The 18,344-nt window shown below is 31.4% G+C and overlaps 1 protein-coding gene across 1 annotated transcript; it reads left to right on the plus strand.

Moving 5' to 3' along the window:
• Positions 1-486: 486 nt before the first annotated feature.
• DGAT2 (Diacylglycerol O-acyltransferase 2) lies at positions 487-18,309 on the plus strand. Its single transcript, XM_051209193.1, has 5 exons — positions 487-817; positions 6,021-7,123; positions 14,341-14,524; positions 16,126-16,304; positions 17,130-18,309. Exons 2-5 carry the CDS (start codon positions 6,319-6,321, stop codon positions 17,276-17,278), a joined length of 1,317 nt encoding a protein of 438 aa, XP_051074628.1. The 5' UTR covers positions 487-817; positions 6,021-6,318; the 3' UTR covers positions 17,279-18,309.
• Positions 18,310-18,344: the final 35 nt, after the last annotated feature.

Below are 18,344 nucleotides of genomic sequence, written 5' to 3' on the forward strand. Positions count from 1 at the left end.
CTTTAACTTAATTAAAGTCAATTTAAACAAACGATGATACAAATAGTGTACTGTTTATTAATTTTTTTGTAATAGAATTTTCTAGATATTCCTTATTTCAAATCTGTTACTTACAATAAACGAACGTAGGATATTGAAAATAAATTTAATAAATAATATAACATTCAATCAATTCATATAAATAAACTATAATTCAGTATAAGGTGAATAAAATAGACTGAATGTTAAATAAAGTTCAATTAAACTATGGACTTGATCATTTGATTTATTTATTAGAAAAAATATTAATTTTTGAATTATTATTATTTTTTATTACTAAAACTTATGTTTATGTGAATATGTGTAAATAAAACAACCAATCTGTGTTTAGAATTTATCTCACATATAATTGTGATTGTATAATGTATAATGGTCCAGGGTTTCCTATCGATTACTTCCAACCACCATCTAATCTTAATATATAGTGCCCGCAATGTCGAGTCACCTAGACTGGTGGCCACATTGCAACATAGTCGATAGCATTCGATTTGCACTAAATAAGGACTTGACAGACATGACATTGATCACCACCCAGTGATCAACCAATTGTGATTACATCTCAGTCCTACAGGAGATCGGTCGCGACTCGGATAGCTCAGTGGTAACGTCTCTCGCTGTGAAGCTGGGTGACACGAGATCAAATCCGCCAGGGAGCACCAGTTCCCTCAAGGTTACAGGTACACTTTGCTGACGAGTACCATGTAGCACGAAACCCGGGTCCAGGGTTTCTTGTCGACTACCTCCAACCATCATCTAAGTTGGTTTTATTTAAAGCTTAGTAAGTTTTGATATCATCATTATGACTTTGCCATTTTATTGAAATTAATTCTATTTATTGTGTTATAAATTCTATTAACATTCAATAGTATTGTGTTATTATATTTTTAAATCCTGAAACTGAATTCTTTAAAGTCAATCATTCAATTTGAAATTACTGCTTTATATGTTTTTGTTGACTGATATACAAAATTAAACTGCAACTCGATTATATTTTGTCATCAAATGAAAAGGTTTACAGAACACCTTTTTTAACCATGTTACTTACTTACTAACTTACGCCTGTTACTCCCAATGGAGCAACGGCCACCAACTAGCATTCTCCAACACACTCTGTCGTGGACTTTCCTTTCTAGTTCTATCCAATTGTTGTTCATTCTTCTCAAGTCTGTCTTCATTTATCGGCGTCATATGTTCTTTCGTCTTCCTCTTCTCCTTCGGCTTTGATGATGCCTTATGACTCAGTTGGGTGCTTTTCTCAATGTATATCTTATCTACTTCCGACGCTTATCTTAATTTCTTCCTCCACTGGAATCTGGTTTGTTCTCTCCTACAGTAGGTTGTTGCTAATAATGTCCGGTCAACGGATCCGAAGTATTTTGCGTAAACAACTGTTAATAAACACTTGTATCTTCTGGATGATGGATTTCGTAGTTCTCCAAGTTTTCGCCCCCTACAGTAGAACTGTCTTGACAATCGTATCGAAAATTCTGACTTTGGTGTTGTTTGACAGTTGTTTTGAGTTCCAGATGTTCTTCAGTTGTAAATATGCTGCTCTTGCTTTGCGATCCGCGCCTTCACATCTGTATCAGATCCACCGTGTTCATCAATGATGCTGCCCAGATATGTAAAGGTTTTTACATCTTCCAAATCTTCTCCGTCAATTGTGATTGGACTGGTTCATGTTGTGTTGTATCGGAGAATCTTGCTTTTCCCTTTGTGTATATTGAGACCTACTGCTGCTGAGGCCGTTGCTGCACTGGTCGTCTTCTCTTGCATTTGTTGTTGTGTGTGCGATAGGAGGGACAGTTCATCTGCGAAGTCTAGATCGTCCGGCTGCATCTTAGCTGTCCACTGTATCCCATGCTTGTACCCAGATGTTGATGTCTTCATGATTCAGTCGATCACCAGGAGGAAGATTTTTTACCATGTATTGCAAGCTTTTTCATCGGGATGATTCAAAAACTTGAATAGTGTATGACATACTGATAAAGTTATTTGCCCTAACTCGTAATGAAAATTTATACTGTTAGATTCCTTTAACATTATAGTATTTACCTATCTTTGTCGTCCATTAATAACGTTAAATGACGTCTGAGTAATACGTTTTCTCAATATGTCAATTAGGGAGATCGCTCCAAAATTTTAGTGAACACCTTGTCTAGCCTTCGCATAATTTTTCTGTGAATTACAATATATATCCTTTAAAATAACCACTTCACTATTACTTACCAAAGGAAGATACCTGAAGGTTACTAAAACTTCTTACTACCATCACAAAAATAAAAGTTAACTGTGAAATCAATGATTTACAATTTACGTGTTAAGGGAGGATGGCTATTTCTTCACAATGTTATTTTATTAGTTCTAGAGATGGTGTGCTTGGTCCTTTTAGGAAGCTATGGATTACTTTAGTTGATTCTCCTGAATATACTTCAGTTCAGTGATAAAATGTACTGATGTTGATTATAGGCATACATGTTTAAAGATATTATTGAGGAGTCCTGACAGTGAGAAAATAGATGTTGTACATGGTTTACCGATGTTTCATTATTAAACCTAAAAACAGACACCACTGAACTCATGCAGAACTAAAAACTCACTTGATAGCATTCACACTACACTGTAGTTTTATCAATAAACTATGTCGAGTAATTTATTTGAAATATTTGTCCAATACGGAATACTCGATTTGGTTGTGTTGTATGTAATAATTATTTTTAAACATGAGTTGTCAAAACATTTAACAAAAACGAATACTGAATTGTGGGTCGAAGATGGGTTGTGGCTAGCAGTGGAATCCAGAACTTGAGTTTCGTCCTCTTTGAAACTCGCCAGCTGGATGTACTCGTGTCTGAGTTTATGTTCACTTCGGGACTCGGACCCAGTCCCGTCCGTCTCAAACTCCATTGCGTTATCCACTTTCCTATTGAGTCCTCACAGGCGCTAGCTAGTGCAATGCGGTGAAGTTATAATTCATTTTGTATTGTTTGCTTGAACCTTCTCATTGATGTTTAGGGTCCGTTTGTTCATGACACAACCGATCGTAGTTGATCATTAAACAAATATGTAACACATAATAGTAAGATTAGTTGGTACCTTGAGGGGTTATTCTTTAAGTTGGTATAAGATTATTCTGAAGTACCAAATCAATAACCGGATTTATTCCGTAAATATTGAACTAAGAGATATTTCTGTTGTATTTTCACGATGTTCATAATTAATTCTTTCAAAATTAACAACTGTATTTGTAGTAAATCTTGCTATTTTTGTCAGTGGAAATAGTTAAATTCGTAGTTATTATCTAAGGATTTTAGGAAGTGAGCTTCACAATTCTATACTGTTTATTATTTGAAATGAAATCACCATTTCCGAACCTTGAAGCTACATACTCAAAGATTATTCGACTAAATTAATTTCGAAAGATGAGTTTCTAGGGATTTGGTGTGAAACAACGAATGGATATTCAACTCGATTTGGAAATGGAAACGCGAAATACCAGAAATTCTTTTTAACGAGTTACAGTCTAAGATATGACAGATTTAGTAACTGAACAGCCTGAAAATCGATTACAGGAGTATGAAACAAATGAGAAGCACCGTCAGATAAATGACTGTTCAAAAATATTTATAAGGATCTTTAGAAGTGGATGTAGTACAATAACTGTATTCAGTCAACGTAAGAGAAAGACTGCAATCATTAGACTAGTTTATAGGACGGATAAGAACATACTATTATCAAGACACTGTATAATCCATGCAACAAGTAACTTGATACCAAAACTAGTAATTGTATATAGGTTTCAGTGTATGATACAGGAAGATAATCAAACGTAACTTAATGCTCATTCAAAGGTTTCTGTACCATGCTTCGCTACATACCGAGAGTGTGAAGAGTAATTAAAGATTTCAGATCCCAAGACAAGTTTACATAGGGTGATCTTAGCTCTGTTTTCAAAAATATATGGCTTAAATTCTCAGCTTACTAACTTCCGGCTGAATTCTATATGTATGTCGATATATGTACTTCTAAGTGCAAATGCAAAATGCACCCGAAATCGGGAATATTATACACTGATGAAAAATTTATGTTTTTGTAGTATAACCTATTGATTGTATACACAATTTATTGATTAATTAAATCAAATTTTTACCAAACTATTTTATCATAAAATCAATCCTCAACTTTATCTCATGTATTAAAAGTGCTCAATCCAAAATTTAAATTAAATCAGTTAAAACTCAAAATAACAGTTTTTGACTTTAAAGTAAACAATATTCAAAATATTAGGGAATTTCATATATTTCTTACACTTCCAACTCATATTAACGGTCTCGTATATTCTTACATCTGATTATAAAGAATCGACTTGATGCCTAAACCATTAGATTTACAGAAATTGGTATTGGGGTTTGAACTCTGACTTAACTGCTTTGGACTAGAGAGATGGGCTGTGTTGCTAACCTTGGTATCTAAAAGTGTTGCTAAAAGCTGAATATACTGAACAGAGTATACGATTAGAAAATGTCGACACGGCCGGTTTTTATATTAATCAGTTTAGTAAAAAACCGAACTAGTAATATGTGATAGTTCTACTTACTGGTTTGAGTAAAACCATCCTATATAAGTTATTTAACCGTCGATTAACCCTTCTACTCAACATCATAATTGTTATTTCATTTGTCTTTTTTTGTTACAGTATACTAGAATGATTTTCGGTAAACAAAAAGATGCTTAAGTTCATAATTGTCTACACATCGCTGTATATATGAATAAACAGAAGTTTTCTGTCACGAATATTATATAAGCCATTTACTAAATTCGGTTAATTTTTTAGCGATATAGTGTTAATCGCCATATTCCCCCTCCCTTGATTCAGAGTTTATTGCACAAAATCTCATTCTCCCATTCTGGTCATATTATTTTTTTAACTGATGTTTTAGAGTATAGAAAGATATTAAGAGAGAATCATTTTAGTCAATGTACATGAAATAGGTCATTACGACAGATACACTTAATCAATATATTAAATTGACAACAGATCGAAAACGAAAGAATATACTCTAAAACAAAGAATTTTCAAATTAAGGAATTAATTCACCAAATATCGGATAGTGGTTGAAGGTATTTGATAAAGATCCAATGACTAGTAATGATAATTTAGTTTTAATCTGTTAAAGGTTTACAGATAGCTGAATAATTTCATGCTTTGAACTTTACAAAAAATCAGTCATATGTCCTAGGGCGTACGTATGACTACGAGACCTATAAAATCCATTTTAATCAGAATGCTTATGATAATCCGTTTCAACATATTATTTAAATGTTTGGAAATGGACAAAGACAACTGAAATTACAGAATACTAATCATATTTTCATTAAGCCCATATACCTTATTCTAGCTTTCGGACAGCTCATTCTACTCATTCTACTTGAGTCACATTTTGACCTTGTTGATCATTCGCTTATCAATCTTGAGTGTTTTTATATGAGCGCGTAGGTGTGTGTACATTTCTTATCCCATTACTCACCACATGTCTGTATCTTACTTTTGTGTAACCATAAATATTGATTAACGCTTGGTTAAATGGAAGTTGGGTTACCAACCCTCTCCCCTCCGCGTCGTTTTTCTTCTCTCTATTCCATTCACTTTACATACAAAATATATGTATTCAAAAGTCCATTCTCGTTATTTGACTTATCTAAATCCGTTATTGACTAACGCGATTAACGTCGATGATTATATACGAGGATAAGCAACATATATATTCCGATAACAAACACTCATACGATCTAATTGGAGTCAGATCAACGGGCCACTAAAAAAGTATCAATTTCAAATTCCACACATTAAATCTTCTGTTTAGGGTGTTATCAAAACAGACAAAAACCAATTTCTTTCTAATTATTATTATCTATCCAAGTCTATATCAAAGAACAAACTAAAGATGATTTTATTTTTTTATTTTTTTTAAAAAAAACAGACATATATCAACATCTCTATTATCAGTAGTCAATATCATTATTTTTAAACTACCACCCACGCAAACACTTTCATCGAAATATTAACCAATCATATTTTGAGAAAAAAAAGATATATAAACAAAATTAAACTATCACAAATAGTTTAAATTCAATTATTCAATCCTTATTATTCATTAAATAGAATGTACAATTGATTAAATGTTATATTTGTGATCATTTACTTGTAAAAGAATAATTTAAATAATTATTATTAATTTATTAAATAGTTGACTAAATTTCTTTCTTCTTTAATTCATCATGTATAAATGTATCATAAAACTATTTTCAAATTTATCACATTTCATTCAATTCAAACAAATTTTGTTACAATTTATAAGTGTTACTTGTTTTGTTATGATGTTTTTATTTGGTGCAACATCATGTTGGTTATTATGGATTTATTTAATTATTAAATTTATTAAATTATTCTATATTATTGGTAATAAATTAATTAGTAATGATAATATTATACAAAATTCATATGAATTTATACATAATGAACAATTATATGATTTATTTCGACAATTTATTACATTATTTTTAATTATTATTGTATATTGGATATATTGGTATATTGATAAAGGTTCCGAAGAGAAAGGTAGTCATCCAAAATATTTTATTAGAAATTTAATAATATGGAAATATATAGCATGTTATTTTCCAATTAAACTTGTTCTTAGTGAATTATATCAAAATAATAATAATAATAAAGATAATGAACATACATCTGAATTAACTACACTCAATGTTATTACCAATCAAAATTGTCATAATGATGAAGATCAAAATTCAAATGATAAAATGTATATTGAAACAATTATAAATAAACAAGATTATTCTACAAATGAAAATAATTTAACATGTATAAAAGAATTATTTCCTACAAGTAATAATTATCTAGTTGGTTATCATCCACATGGAATATTTGGTATTGGTGCTTTTATTAATTTCTTAACTGAAGCTAATCAATTCTCTGAAAAATTTCCAGGAATTACACCATGGTTAACAACATTGGAGATTAATTTCAAAGCGCCATTTTATCGTGATTTTCTATTATCTTTTAGTAAGTTTATACTGAATAATTGTTGGCTTGTTTCTTTTTTTAACATGATAAAAATTAAATATCACAAGGTTATACAATTTATTTGACAAACCCATTGAAACGCAGCTCCAAAATAAAGCCCTTTTGTAGTAAATAGTATCAAAGATTATGGGTAATAATTGTCTTTTTGTTAAAAAAGGAAGGTATAGTATAAATATTGAATTATAAGCAGAGATAGATGATGGCTAGCGGTGGAATCCTGGACACGTGTTTCGTCCCACTTAGGACTCGCCAGCCACCATTCGTCGCTGATTATAATGCTTGTGACATAAGGTAATATCGAGGCGGTCAGTACAGGATGAACTTATGCAGTTCTAAACATCAATGGGAAGATTCAAGTAACCAGTACAAGATGAGTTAAAATATTGAATATTATATTTATGACAGTGTTCAAATACTAGTATGAGAAAATCCTGTTAAACTCCAGTCAATTGGCAGGATGAAGTATATCAAAACCACAGTGAATGGCCACAAACTAGGAAGTGTTAATATATATTAATAAGCCTGTAACTGATTGATGAACAATTCACTAACCAAACATCATAGGTACAAATCAGTTTTGTAGACGTCAGTTTATTCCTGTTTCATCGCTAAATCTAATGTCGCTGAGTACAATACTGTGTAAATTCGCGGATAAGTATAGTTGAAATTTTTCATCCTAGAACGGAAAATTGAGTAGTATTGCCTAGTTTCCAATGGTTTACAAGCTGATTTCAGTCTCTCATAACAATTACCTTAAAATTGAAGAAATTCATGAGTGAAGTTTAAAAAAAAAACACATATACTGGTGACGAAGACATTCCATTATCTTTTTGATTGTATATTTAAATGTAACATGGTTAGGAACAATTCAGATGAAGTTCAACATTATGTTTGTCTAGCTTAACGTAAAAACCGTAATTTACAGAGTTATCAAACAAATTAGATCATATAAATAAAATACAACATTACTTGATAACAACAGTGAGAATAACCAATGAGGTTTACATCTAAAGTTAATGTAACAATTTCTATCGGAACGGTATTATCACTATTGATTACAATACTCAAAATATATAAAATGTTAGTTTTAAATATCTATCAAACTTCTTTAACGATTTCATATGATTGAATTATGCTAAAACATCTTTTATGTCATTAAGAAATATCGTTTTACATAGAATTAATTCTCTTAAATGATAATCTTTTTTTTCCGTGAAAAGAAACTTCAGACAGTCAAAAAAGTTGTTTAGATTTGAAAGTTTAGTTAGATAAACAAACGGATTTAATCAATACACCATAGTAAAAGTAATAATACTTTCCATTTTGTTAATATTTATCAACTACTTACAAAAGCTAATATCATTTTTGATATAGGTAGTTGAATTGTTTAATAAAGCAGTTTGAACATGTTACTAAAACCTTTTTTTTACTAAATTCACATTGTATTTCTTAGTTCAAAGCCATTGTTTTTACAGCAAGGTAGATTATTATTATTATTACTATTATTAAACAAATTCATAAATGTGGAAGGAACATGACTAAATATTTAGATTACAAACGAACTAGTCATATTGTTTTATTTTTAACCAGTGAAATTAAAGAAGTTAAAAGAAATATAACACTCAATATTGGATCTCCTAAGAATGTTGTTTTCTTAATTCAAGCTATTACATTAAAGTAATTCACGAGAACATATCAACTGATTTCACATAATGATAATAAAATGAGTATAATAATAAATGAGACATTAAAAATTATAATACTGAAACCATATAACATGACTTTGATATAATTGAATAACTTTGAGAATACGGGGACAAAATTTATGTGAACATAGATACACATGCTGAACAATTATGAGTATAGCTCTAAATTAGTTTAGTCACAAAATAGAGACTATCTAAGTATAACAAGTACTGAAGATTATGAAGTTATGTCAATTTTGTTATCTTGCATTATACTCGACAGCAAACAATAGTAGTTCTTAGTCGATAAGAATTTAGTAGACGTCTTCATTATTCCCCATTATGATTTTGTCTTATTTACATATATTAGGTTAAGTCTAAGGCCTTATTCATTAAGCTCTACCTCACATACTTGATTCATATTAATATCAGTAAGAGATCCGCCCCTGACTACAGTTTACTGAGAAGCCACTGAAGATAATACAACAGAATTTCTACCATTAACCGTTTTTTACTGAAGTTACATATCACGTAATGGTTTAGCTGCGGCCAACAAGGAATCATCAAAATAGTGTGGATAAATATCTGGCAAGAATTAATTTATATTACAGTTCAAAAGTATTTTATTACAATAGCCTCATCAGAGGCTGTATTTTACTATACTGCATTGTTTTTATCAAATGGTATCTATTTTGTTCACTTTAGCTTCAATTCATTGTTGTTTTTTTTATTTATTTTTGCTTTATATGCTAACGTGAAGTGTAATGAATAGAGTTAATTCATCGTTTTATAAAATGTTATGTTAATGTCTTTGTTTATCAACTATTTGTAGTGTTAGGTATTTCAATCTTCAGTTAATATAATCTAATGTAATTAAAATCGATAATGATATAATGACCTATATATCTGGTGAAATTATATTAATGAACTTACATTGTCTACCAATTAATGAATATAAAGATTTCACATACAATAACCTGATGTCAAAAAAGGTTTACACATATATGAGAAATATAGAATAGAATTATAAATGTTTATGTTATTTTTAAAAACAATTCGATGAAAGTTAATCATATTTAATGATAAACATGTTGTATATGTCAATGTGCAAATAGTCGTGGTTTTCTCACTTATTCAAAGTCTAAAACTATCAAAATCTTGCTAACATAACAGAGACTGAATTTGGTTAAATAACCATTGAAAACCAGAAAGCACTAGACAGCTATTTCATCCTAGATTAAAACTCTTCTGTAGTGTATCTATCGCTTTACCTAGAATTGATTTCAGGATTTTTAAATCTAACAGTGTCTATGATACCTCCAGGTTATTAAATTCGAATTTAATGTTACGCATATCCTACTTGAATTACTCTTCAATATACTAATAACATCAATGTTTCATATTTTTAATGATCGAAACCATGAATTACGAAATCTATTATGTTCTTGCTAAACATTTATCACTAGAATTACATAAGAATTCCGTAGGAAATTAGGGGCATGAAATCTATGATAATATTTACTTAATAATTCACCTGGCATTATTCCCGATAATTAACTATCTACAGAGCTTTATGACATCAAACAAGACGCCAAAATTATTATCAGTAATACTAAAACAAAACAAAAATTTTTAAATGATTATTTTACTATGCAGTTCACACAAATCTTTTATACATCAAAGTGTAATTATACTAAACTTTAAAAACTATTTACACGTTCATAGAAATAAGGTCGTTCTTAAGAAAAAATTCTGTTCATATGTATTTGAACATCAATTACCATAAGTAATTTATATGCTATATAATGATATACATATGTCTAAAGACAATCTTCCCTCTATGAACAAATTCATTAGATAAGTGTAGTAATGGAGATTACTTGATTAATTAAGTTTTAATGGCTCAATTACCTTCAGGATTGAATATTTTTAGAAGTGATTAAGTATACTATTAATAGAAAATCAATAAACTATAGGTAGTTTTATCGCTTATACCAAGTTACTTGTTTTAATGATTAGTTTACATTAAATTAAAGGTGAGAATGTCATTAGAATAATCCTTCATACAGTAATTTGTTAATTGTAAACGATAGATTATGACTAATAATAATAATAATAGTAATAAATGTTTCAAAGTAAAATCATGAACTATAAAAAGGTCATAATACTAGATTACGTAATACAAATAATAAGACTAGACTTGAATAAGTTAGCAACGAATTATAATGTGAGTGTAGTAAGATTATTAAAATGTTTTTGTTACAACAACTAAGGGTCACAGAAGTGTAAAAAATGAATAAATAAAGTGATATCATGAGCAGTTTTGAATAAAATAGTGAAAATATGAGGCATAAGTAAAGGGGGAAATGTAGTAATAATAATAATTAAGGCCAAAGTAACGATAACGATGGGATGCACTTCTTTTGTAAGCATAGTTCTGGCTTGAGCTCATGGATGATAAAAGCTTCGGATATTTTTAGAAGTTGGATACGAAAAAATCCATGTGCATCTACCAGTTCACCTGCTCTTGTGGAGCAAGGTACATTGGCCGTAGCCAGCGCTCACTTTCATTGCGGATGCAAGAACATGTCCGAGTGTGATTCTATAAGGGTAAGAGGAAAGCAGTTAGGAGTTCCATACTTGAACATCTAATCGACTGTAATTATTCTACTGATCGACAGTCTGATTTTAAGGTTGTATAAACAATTCGACCAAATCTACCTAGATTTCTTCGTATACAACTCCTAAAAAAAGACGAAGCTCTTAGCATCCACGAGCTCAAGCCTGAACTATGCGTACAAAAGAGGTACATCCTATCGTTATCGTTAACCTGACCTTTATTATTAATATTACTACATTTCTCGCTTTACTTATGTCTCATATTCTCACTATTTTATTCAAAATTGCTCATGATATCACTTTATTTATTCATTTTTACACTTATATGACCCTTAATTGTTGCAACAAACATTTTGATCACCTTACTACACTCACATTATAATTCGTTACTAACATATTAAGTCTAGTATATATACACATATATGAAGATTTTTTTTAAAGTACTAGTTCCGTGAGGAAATGTGAACAAGGAACAACCAAGATGATGTAATAGAAAGATTATAATACTGGATTACGTAATACAAATATATATATTCATCTGTCAGTATAAAAGGGTTATTATTAATTCGAAACAATACATAAACAAATGATAATCAACAAAATGAAATGACGAAATACGACAGCTCAAAGTTTATCTGTCCAATGAAATTTAGTAGTCGATAAATTCTCAGTAGTCAAAAACTATAGAGTAAATTCATTTATGATTGACAGCATTTCTATCATGACCATCTTCAGTTTTAAGAAAATTTACCCACAATGTATGTTATTTATCCGAATAATTTATACATCTGGCTTGTACCAATATGTTCATTGCATAATATGTAACTTCACTAGTCACATACTACTCAATAGAGTCCATAAAAATGAAATGAAACTAGCTGTGATAAATTAAATGATTGTATACTTCTTCGATTTATTTTGACAATGTTAATGTAGGACGTGATTTGGAGAACTTTAGAACTTAAGTACATTATTTTCGTTTAAAGTAAGTAATCTAGGCGATATATGATTCAACCAAGCTATAATTGTCAGCAAACTGTATGTGAAGTTATAAGCTCATTATAAAAAAATATAACAATAACTATCGCATAAACGTGAAGTTCTGTATTCAAACTTAAAAGGAATTGTAGAGCATAAAATGATTGTTAAGTAGTTAGCTTAAATCATCAAGTAACAGAACAAACATGCAATATTTATGTTCATCATTGGTTACAATCGACATATCAAAGGAATCAAGAATGGTGACTAGATTCGGACAAAAGGCTGATTAATAGGATTCATATACTTGTTACTACGTTTGTTCGGCTCTTATGTTATCAGATTAAGCATTCAGTTGCATTTTGTCAAAATAAACTGTTCGATGTGCATTAATCAACAATATATAAAACGTATTTATATCACAGTATTCGATATCAAGTGACAGTACAGTATCGGATAGAACATATGGATACATTTATCGTATAAACTTGATCTAAAAGTTCACATTTGGTAAATAAACATTGGAGTTATTATTGATTATTTATAGTTCGATTAATATTTCTCGAAATCTACAAATTATAAAGAGATTTCGGTTTTTCTTAGACGTTATTAGCAATAATACAATATTAGAATGGAAATAATAATCAATGTATTATTCAATAAAAAAGCACTAATGTTTTAGAAGATGCGCACACTTAATATGCATATACTGATGTTACCCCTGAAGCTCAAACTAAAGTGATTGATGTAAATTTCAAAGTATCAGTGAAGAGTAGATGATAGTTGATTATAAATTATTTAAATATTTATGCTTTGTGGATACAGCAGTCAGCTAAATAACAAGATCGAGGTCGACAGGACAATCTGTCAGTCATTTGTTGAGAAATACGAACAATTCACCTCTACCTGAAATTTATGCTGCTTTTGTTCAGAATAATGAAAGCTCCACCACACCACCCAGCCCAGGGAATAAAACTCCCCCTAAAAGATAACTATCCTTCATCCCATCTATGCAGATTGTTAGAACTTTCTCAAATTGTAGCAGTTTTGCCATCAATCTATGTGACAGATACTTACTGAAGAATATTTTTTATACCGACGTTAACTTGATATCTTTTCCTCATTGAGTATGTTTCGGAAACTGCATTCTTACACAATCAATTTCAGCTGTCTAGGCGTCCTCATCATATTTATAGCAAACTCTTACAACATTTGCTTCCATAGACACAACTTTATTGTCTGTTTTGAAACTTCATCCTTAAACTTTACTTAATTGAAAAAGATAATCAGACCAAACTTTTACGCTACATAAATTTCAATTGTTGACATTATAACCAATATATTTTTATGTCTGTTTTCTCAATAATTTTTACGAAAACGTACTCTCAAACTTCAATGAAAGTTTAGGTATAGAGCTTTACTGTCATGAAAACATCAGTACAATATCCATACATAGAACGCGCTTTGAGAATCATACGAAAGCATTCGCTAAACTTAGATATTATCGCTTACAATAAGTAATTTCCCTGATTGAGAACATAAAAACCCAATAACTTTTTTCATATTTACGATACTACCTTCAATTATTAAGTAGTAAAACTTAATCACCGTAATTTGGCCGAAGGAATTGGTCATTACTGTGAAATGAATGTAGATTAAATGTCCTTCGTTACCTTTATTTATTCAAGAGTTGAACCACAGGAATCCGAAGAAAGTTCAAATAAAATATCATTCATCTTTTGTTCTACGGTCGAGAGTTATATCGGATGAAGTTAAATGGTTTATTTATCTCTTCCATTTCCCTAGTTGCCAAGACTTCAAAGTGGACTTTATTTTGTACTGAATTTCCCCATGATGGATGTTATTTAGTTAAATAAACCAATATACTGACAGATTTATTTTTTAATTATTCAGATCTTGTAGCAGCAACATACAAAGGACTTTCATATCTCCTTGATTCCCAACAATGTGGAAATACAGGAAATTTCGTTGTCGTCGTTTTGGGTGGTGCTCCTGAAGCATTAGATTCACGTCCTGGGAAATATGTCTTCCACACTAACCGACGATATGGCTTTTTTAAGTTAGCATTAATGACTGGGTAAGAATAATATCGAATCATTTTCTTAAATTTACAAATTGCCGATATTGAACATAATTCAAATATGTTACTTGAGGATCTAGAAGGATATGGGTTATAACATAATTGTAGTATTTACGAGAGCTTTAAAATTGGGCAAATGAAAATTAGTCAATCCAGTAGTATTTTCTGATTCAGGTGAAATAACAGTTCAGTGAATAAGGATAGTATATTTCCATAAGAAAAAGCAAACAACTTATACCTACTACAGCCATCTAACATCAAAATGTATCAAAAGAGTCACTTAGTTTAGTGTAACTTGACTGACGGAATCCACTTACTACAAGGGATAAGACTTGACATCAGTGATCGAGTAATAAGTCAAAAGGGAAATGATTTTCGAAACACTTTCAATTAGACTTTGATGCAAAACAGCCACTAGTTTCACTAGGACTAATGTAACGGAAGCAAAAGAGATGGAAAAGGCAACGGCTGTAGGTAATACCAGACAGTTTCTCAGACTAATAAAAAAATGGAATTAAGAAGTCAAGTGTAAGTGAAACAGTCTCAGAAGACGGCAACCTTATCTGCTCTCAGCCCAGACGCTTAGAACGATGGGCGGAACACTTTAAGGAACAGTTCAGTTAGCCTTCAGCTACTATACAACTACTCAACATTCCCAAACAACCTGAACGGAACATTGAAGTAGATCCCTCGACTTCAGCTGCCAACTTATGTCACCTATGGCGAAGGCGAGATATCCGCCTATCAATTAAGGGACAGCACAGCAGTTTGTTTCTGCTCTAATTTATGGCTGCGAAACATGGCCATTAAGAGTAGAAGATACTCATAAGTTGCTAGTAATTGATCACATATATCTTAGAAATATTGCCAGCAGCTGCTGGGATCACCGGGTAAGTAATAGTGAGGTTGGACGCAGGGTATTAGGGAATGATGGTAAATCAGTTGATGAGGTTGTGAATCTTCATCGACTGAGATGGTTGGGCTACGTGTTGCGTACACCTGAACACCGATTACCACGACGCGCAATACTAACTGATGTTGGGATGGTTGGAGGAAAGTTAGGGGTGGCCAAACCAAAACAAGACATCAGTCCTTGAAGTCATTAACTTCTAATCTGAGCTGTGTTGGTAGATGCAGACTACTTAGTTGGGGTCCTCGTGGCTACCGTAACCAATGGTTGGAGACTCTTGGTGACATGGCTCATAATCGATCACAATGGCGTCGGTGTGTACTCTCTTCGTCCTCCCTTAAACCGTGAGATAAGAATCGCTTTATATATTTCTTTCTACGAACTAATTCTTTCTTCCTGCATTATAACCTTATACGCATTCTTTTATACATTACTACCACTGAAGTGACTACTTTTATGAATTTTATGTTCATCTTATTGTGCTAATGATGTATGGCAACTTGGACCGATGCATATATGTGCCTGGTCCTACGTTGTAGCTGAGTGACTGACTAAGGCTTAACGTAAAAGGATATTGGAGACAATTAAAGTTCAATTAATGGAAAGACCTGCTAATTATTTTCCTATTCTGAAAGCCCCAAACTGTTTGTTAACTAATTAAATGTCTTATTCTTATGGTTTGGTTTAGGTCGCACTTGGTACCGTGTGTATCGTTTGGTGAACCGAATATGTTTAAACAAGTGTACAATCCTGAAGGGAGTTGCATAAGACACTTCCAAAATCGATTTACGAAAATGGCAACATTCTCACCTCCTTTCTTTTATGCTCGATTTTTTCTGCCTTATCGGACAGATGTAAACACAGTCAGTAAGTTAAACAAATATATCATTTAAAATATTTACGACGTCATGAAACAATAGAATACAGTGGTCACAATAAATTTTACTTAATATCATTAGTAATCTATTCTAATTATCTCAGATAAATTGAACAACCAGGTAGCTTAATGAGGATAATCTCAATACAGTGAAAATTACACCAACAGATGTGCCCAATGGTTTAATTGGACGTTCTAAAATAGGACAGCTGCAAATGCTAACACAACCCGTTGTCCAGTCTCTAAACACTGTCATTACAAAGTCGCTAAGATCTGATTAAGGACTGGAAACAAGAGCCAGCGATACTTATCACAATTCACATGTCTTTTTCACTTCAGACCACAAGCTTCCAAAATGATTGGTTGGCTATCTTACAATTTAATTTGAGTCTCGAAATTACACTCAGAATTCTCATATATTTCCAATAATACGAAACTAGAAGGAAAACTACTGTCTAGCTGGTATAATGGCTACTGTTTGTTGTGGAAAGTCAAGTATCTAAAACGCACTTAATTATTATCTGTACAGTCAGATTTTGCCAATGTACCTTAACCGTTAACAAGAAAACCATGTAAAGTACATTCACTGGAATGTAGAAAACTGGAATTCCGTTAGCAATCTGATAGATTGTAAAACTACTAGTCTTCAATAGAACACCAGATTAGTAACCCAGAAGACGTTAAAATCCACTTATAGTACAAATACAGCCTATAAACTAAGGTAATCAAAATTATTGTTTAGGTTCTTCTCTCTTAACTACAAAAATAGTCATTCCGATTTTCTAAATGTCTTTTTTTCTACCGAAATAAAAAAGTTGGACGACCAATACCGTGTGAAAAAAACCCAAATCCAACAAGAGAACAAATATCAGTGCTGAAAGAATTATACCTAGAAGAACTTCGAAATCTTTACAATAAATATAAACCAATCTATGATCCAGATGGGGACCTAATGTTTGTTTGAAGCTGAGATAATCGTATTTTCACAGTTTATTCTATTAGCCAAAAAAACAATAAACATTACTATCTAGGACTTTATGATTCTGATTATTTTATTTATGACAATTATTTTTCAGTTTCAAGATGTACATTCATTTGAAAACATTTTTCGCCTTTTAATTTCTTCTATGATCTAATGAGGGACAACAACTCTCGATATATTTCAATACTGATCCGTAGTACAAGACTACGGAAATACGACGGCTTAATCAAATCAATCGGTATTATAATGTATCGTAGTCTATGTTAAAAGTCTTCGCAACCTATATAAGTCATTGTCTAAAATGATAGACTATGTAGGTCTGAGGTTCGAGAGATAAGTCTAGATTACTCTTAAATTCTAGGAACAATAAGGGTGTATATCAAGTTTGTATTTACTAACTTAAGGGAGAAGGAACAAAATGCTTCCTCTATTTTGGCAGAATAGTGAAAAAAAATTTATCACCGTTCACAATATTCAGGAAGAAACTTTAATGATTCAATACAGGTCACTTCTATTAAGCATTAACATGGTAAAGTATACCTGAAAATTTAGCTTATATGAACAAAATAAGGTATGGAATTAGAGTGCATCATACAGAGTTAGTACACCTATTAATGTCTAAGAAACGCTTTAAAGAGAATTCAATATATAAAGTTTACGCTATTCACTTCGACCAACAATCAACATATGGAATAAAGACAAATTGTGGAGTCCCGCTGCCTGTGCATATAACAGCTCAACGGCTTCGTGGTTAGTTGTATTGTACGGACAATTAGGCAAGTTCACTGTACCTCGAATACCACCCTTTAAAGTTAAGTGAGGAACAGCCATCCAATACCAAACAGATACGACTCACATTTTTAATTTCCATAATTACACAATCACTTACTTATTTACACCTGTTACTCCTCGTGAAGGAGCATAGGCCGCTCACCAGCATTCTCCATCCAACCCTGTCCTGGGCAATCCTTTCCAACTCCTTCCAGTTGTAATTCATCCTTTTCATATCTGCTTCTATTATCCGACGTAATGTGTTCTTTGGCCTTCC

The sequence above is a fragment of the Schistosoma haematobium genome, chromosome 1, assembly GCF_000699445.3.
Source record: "Schistosoma haematobium chromosome 1, whole genome shotgun sequence".
NCBI classification, from domain to species: Eukaryota; Metazoa; Platyhelminthes; class Trematoda; order Strigeidida; family Schistosomatidae; genus Schistosoma; species Schistosoma haematobium.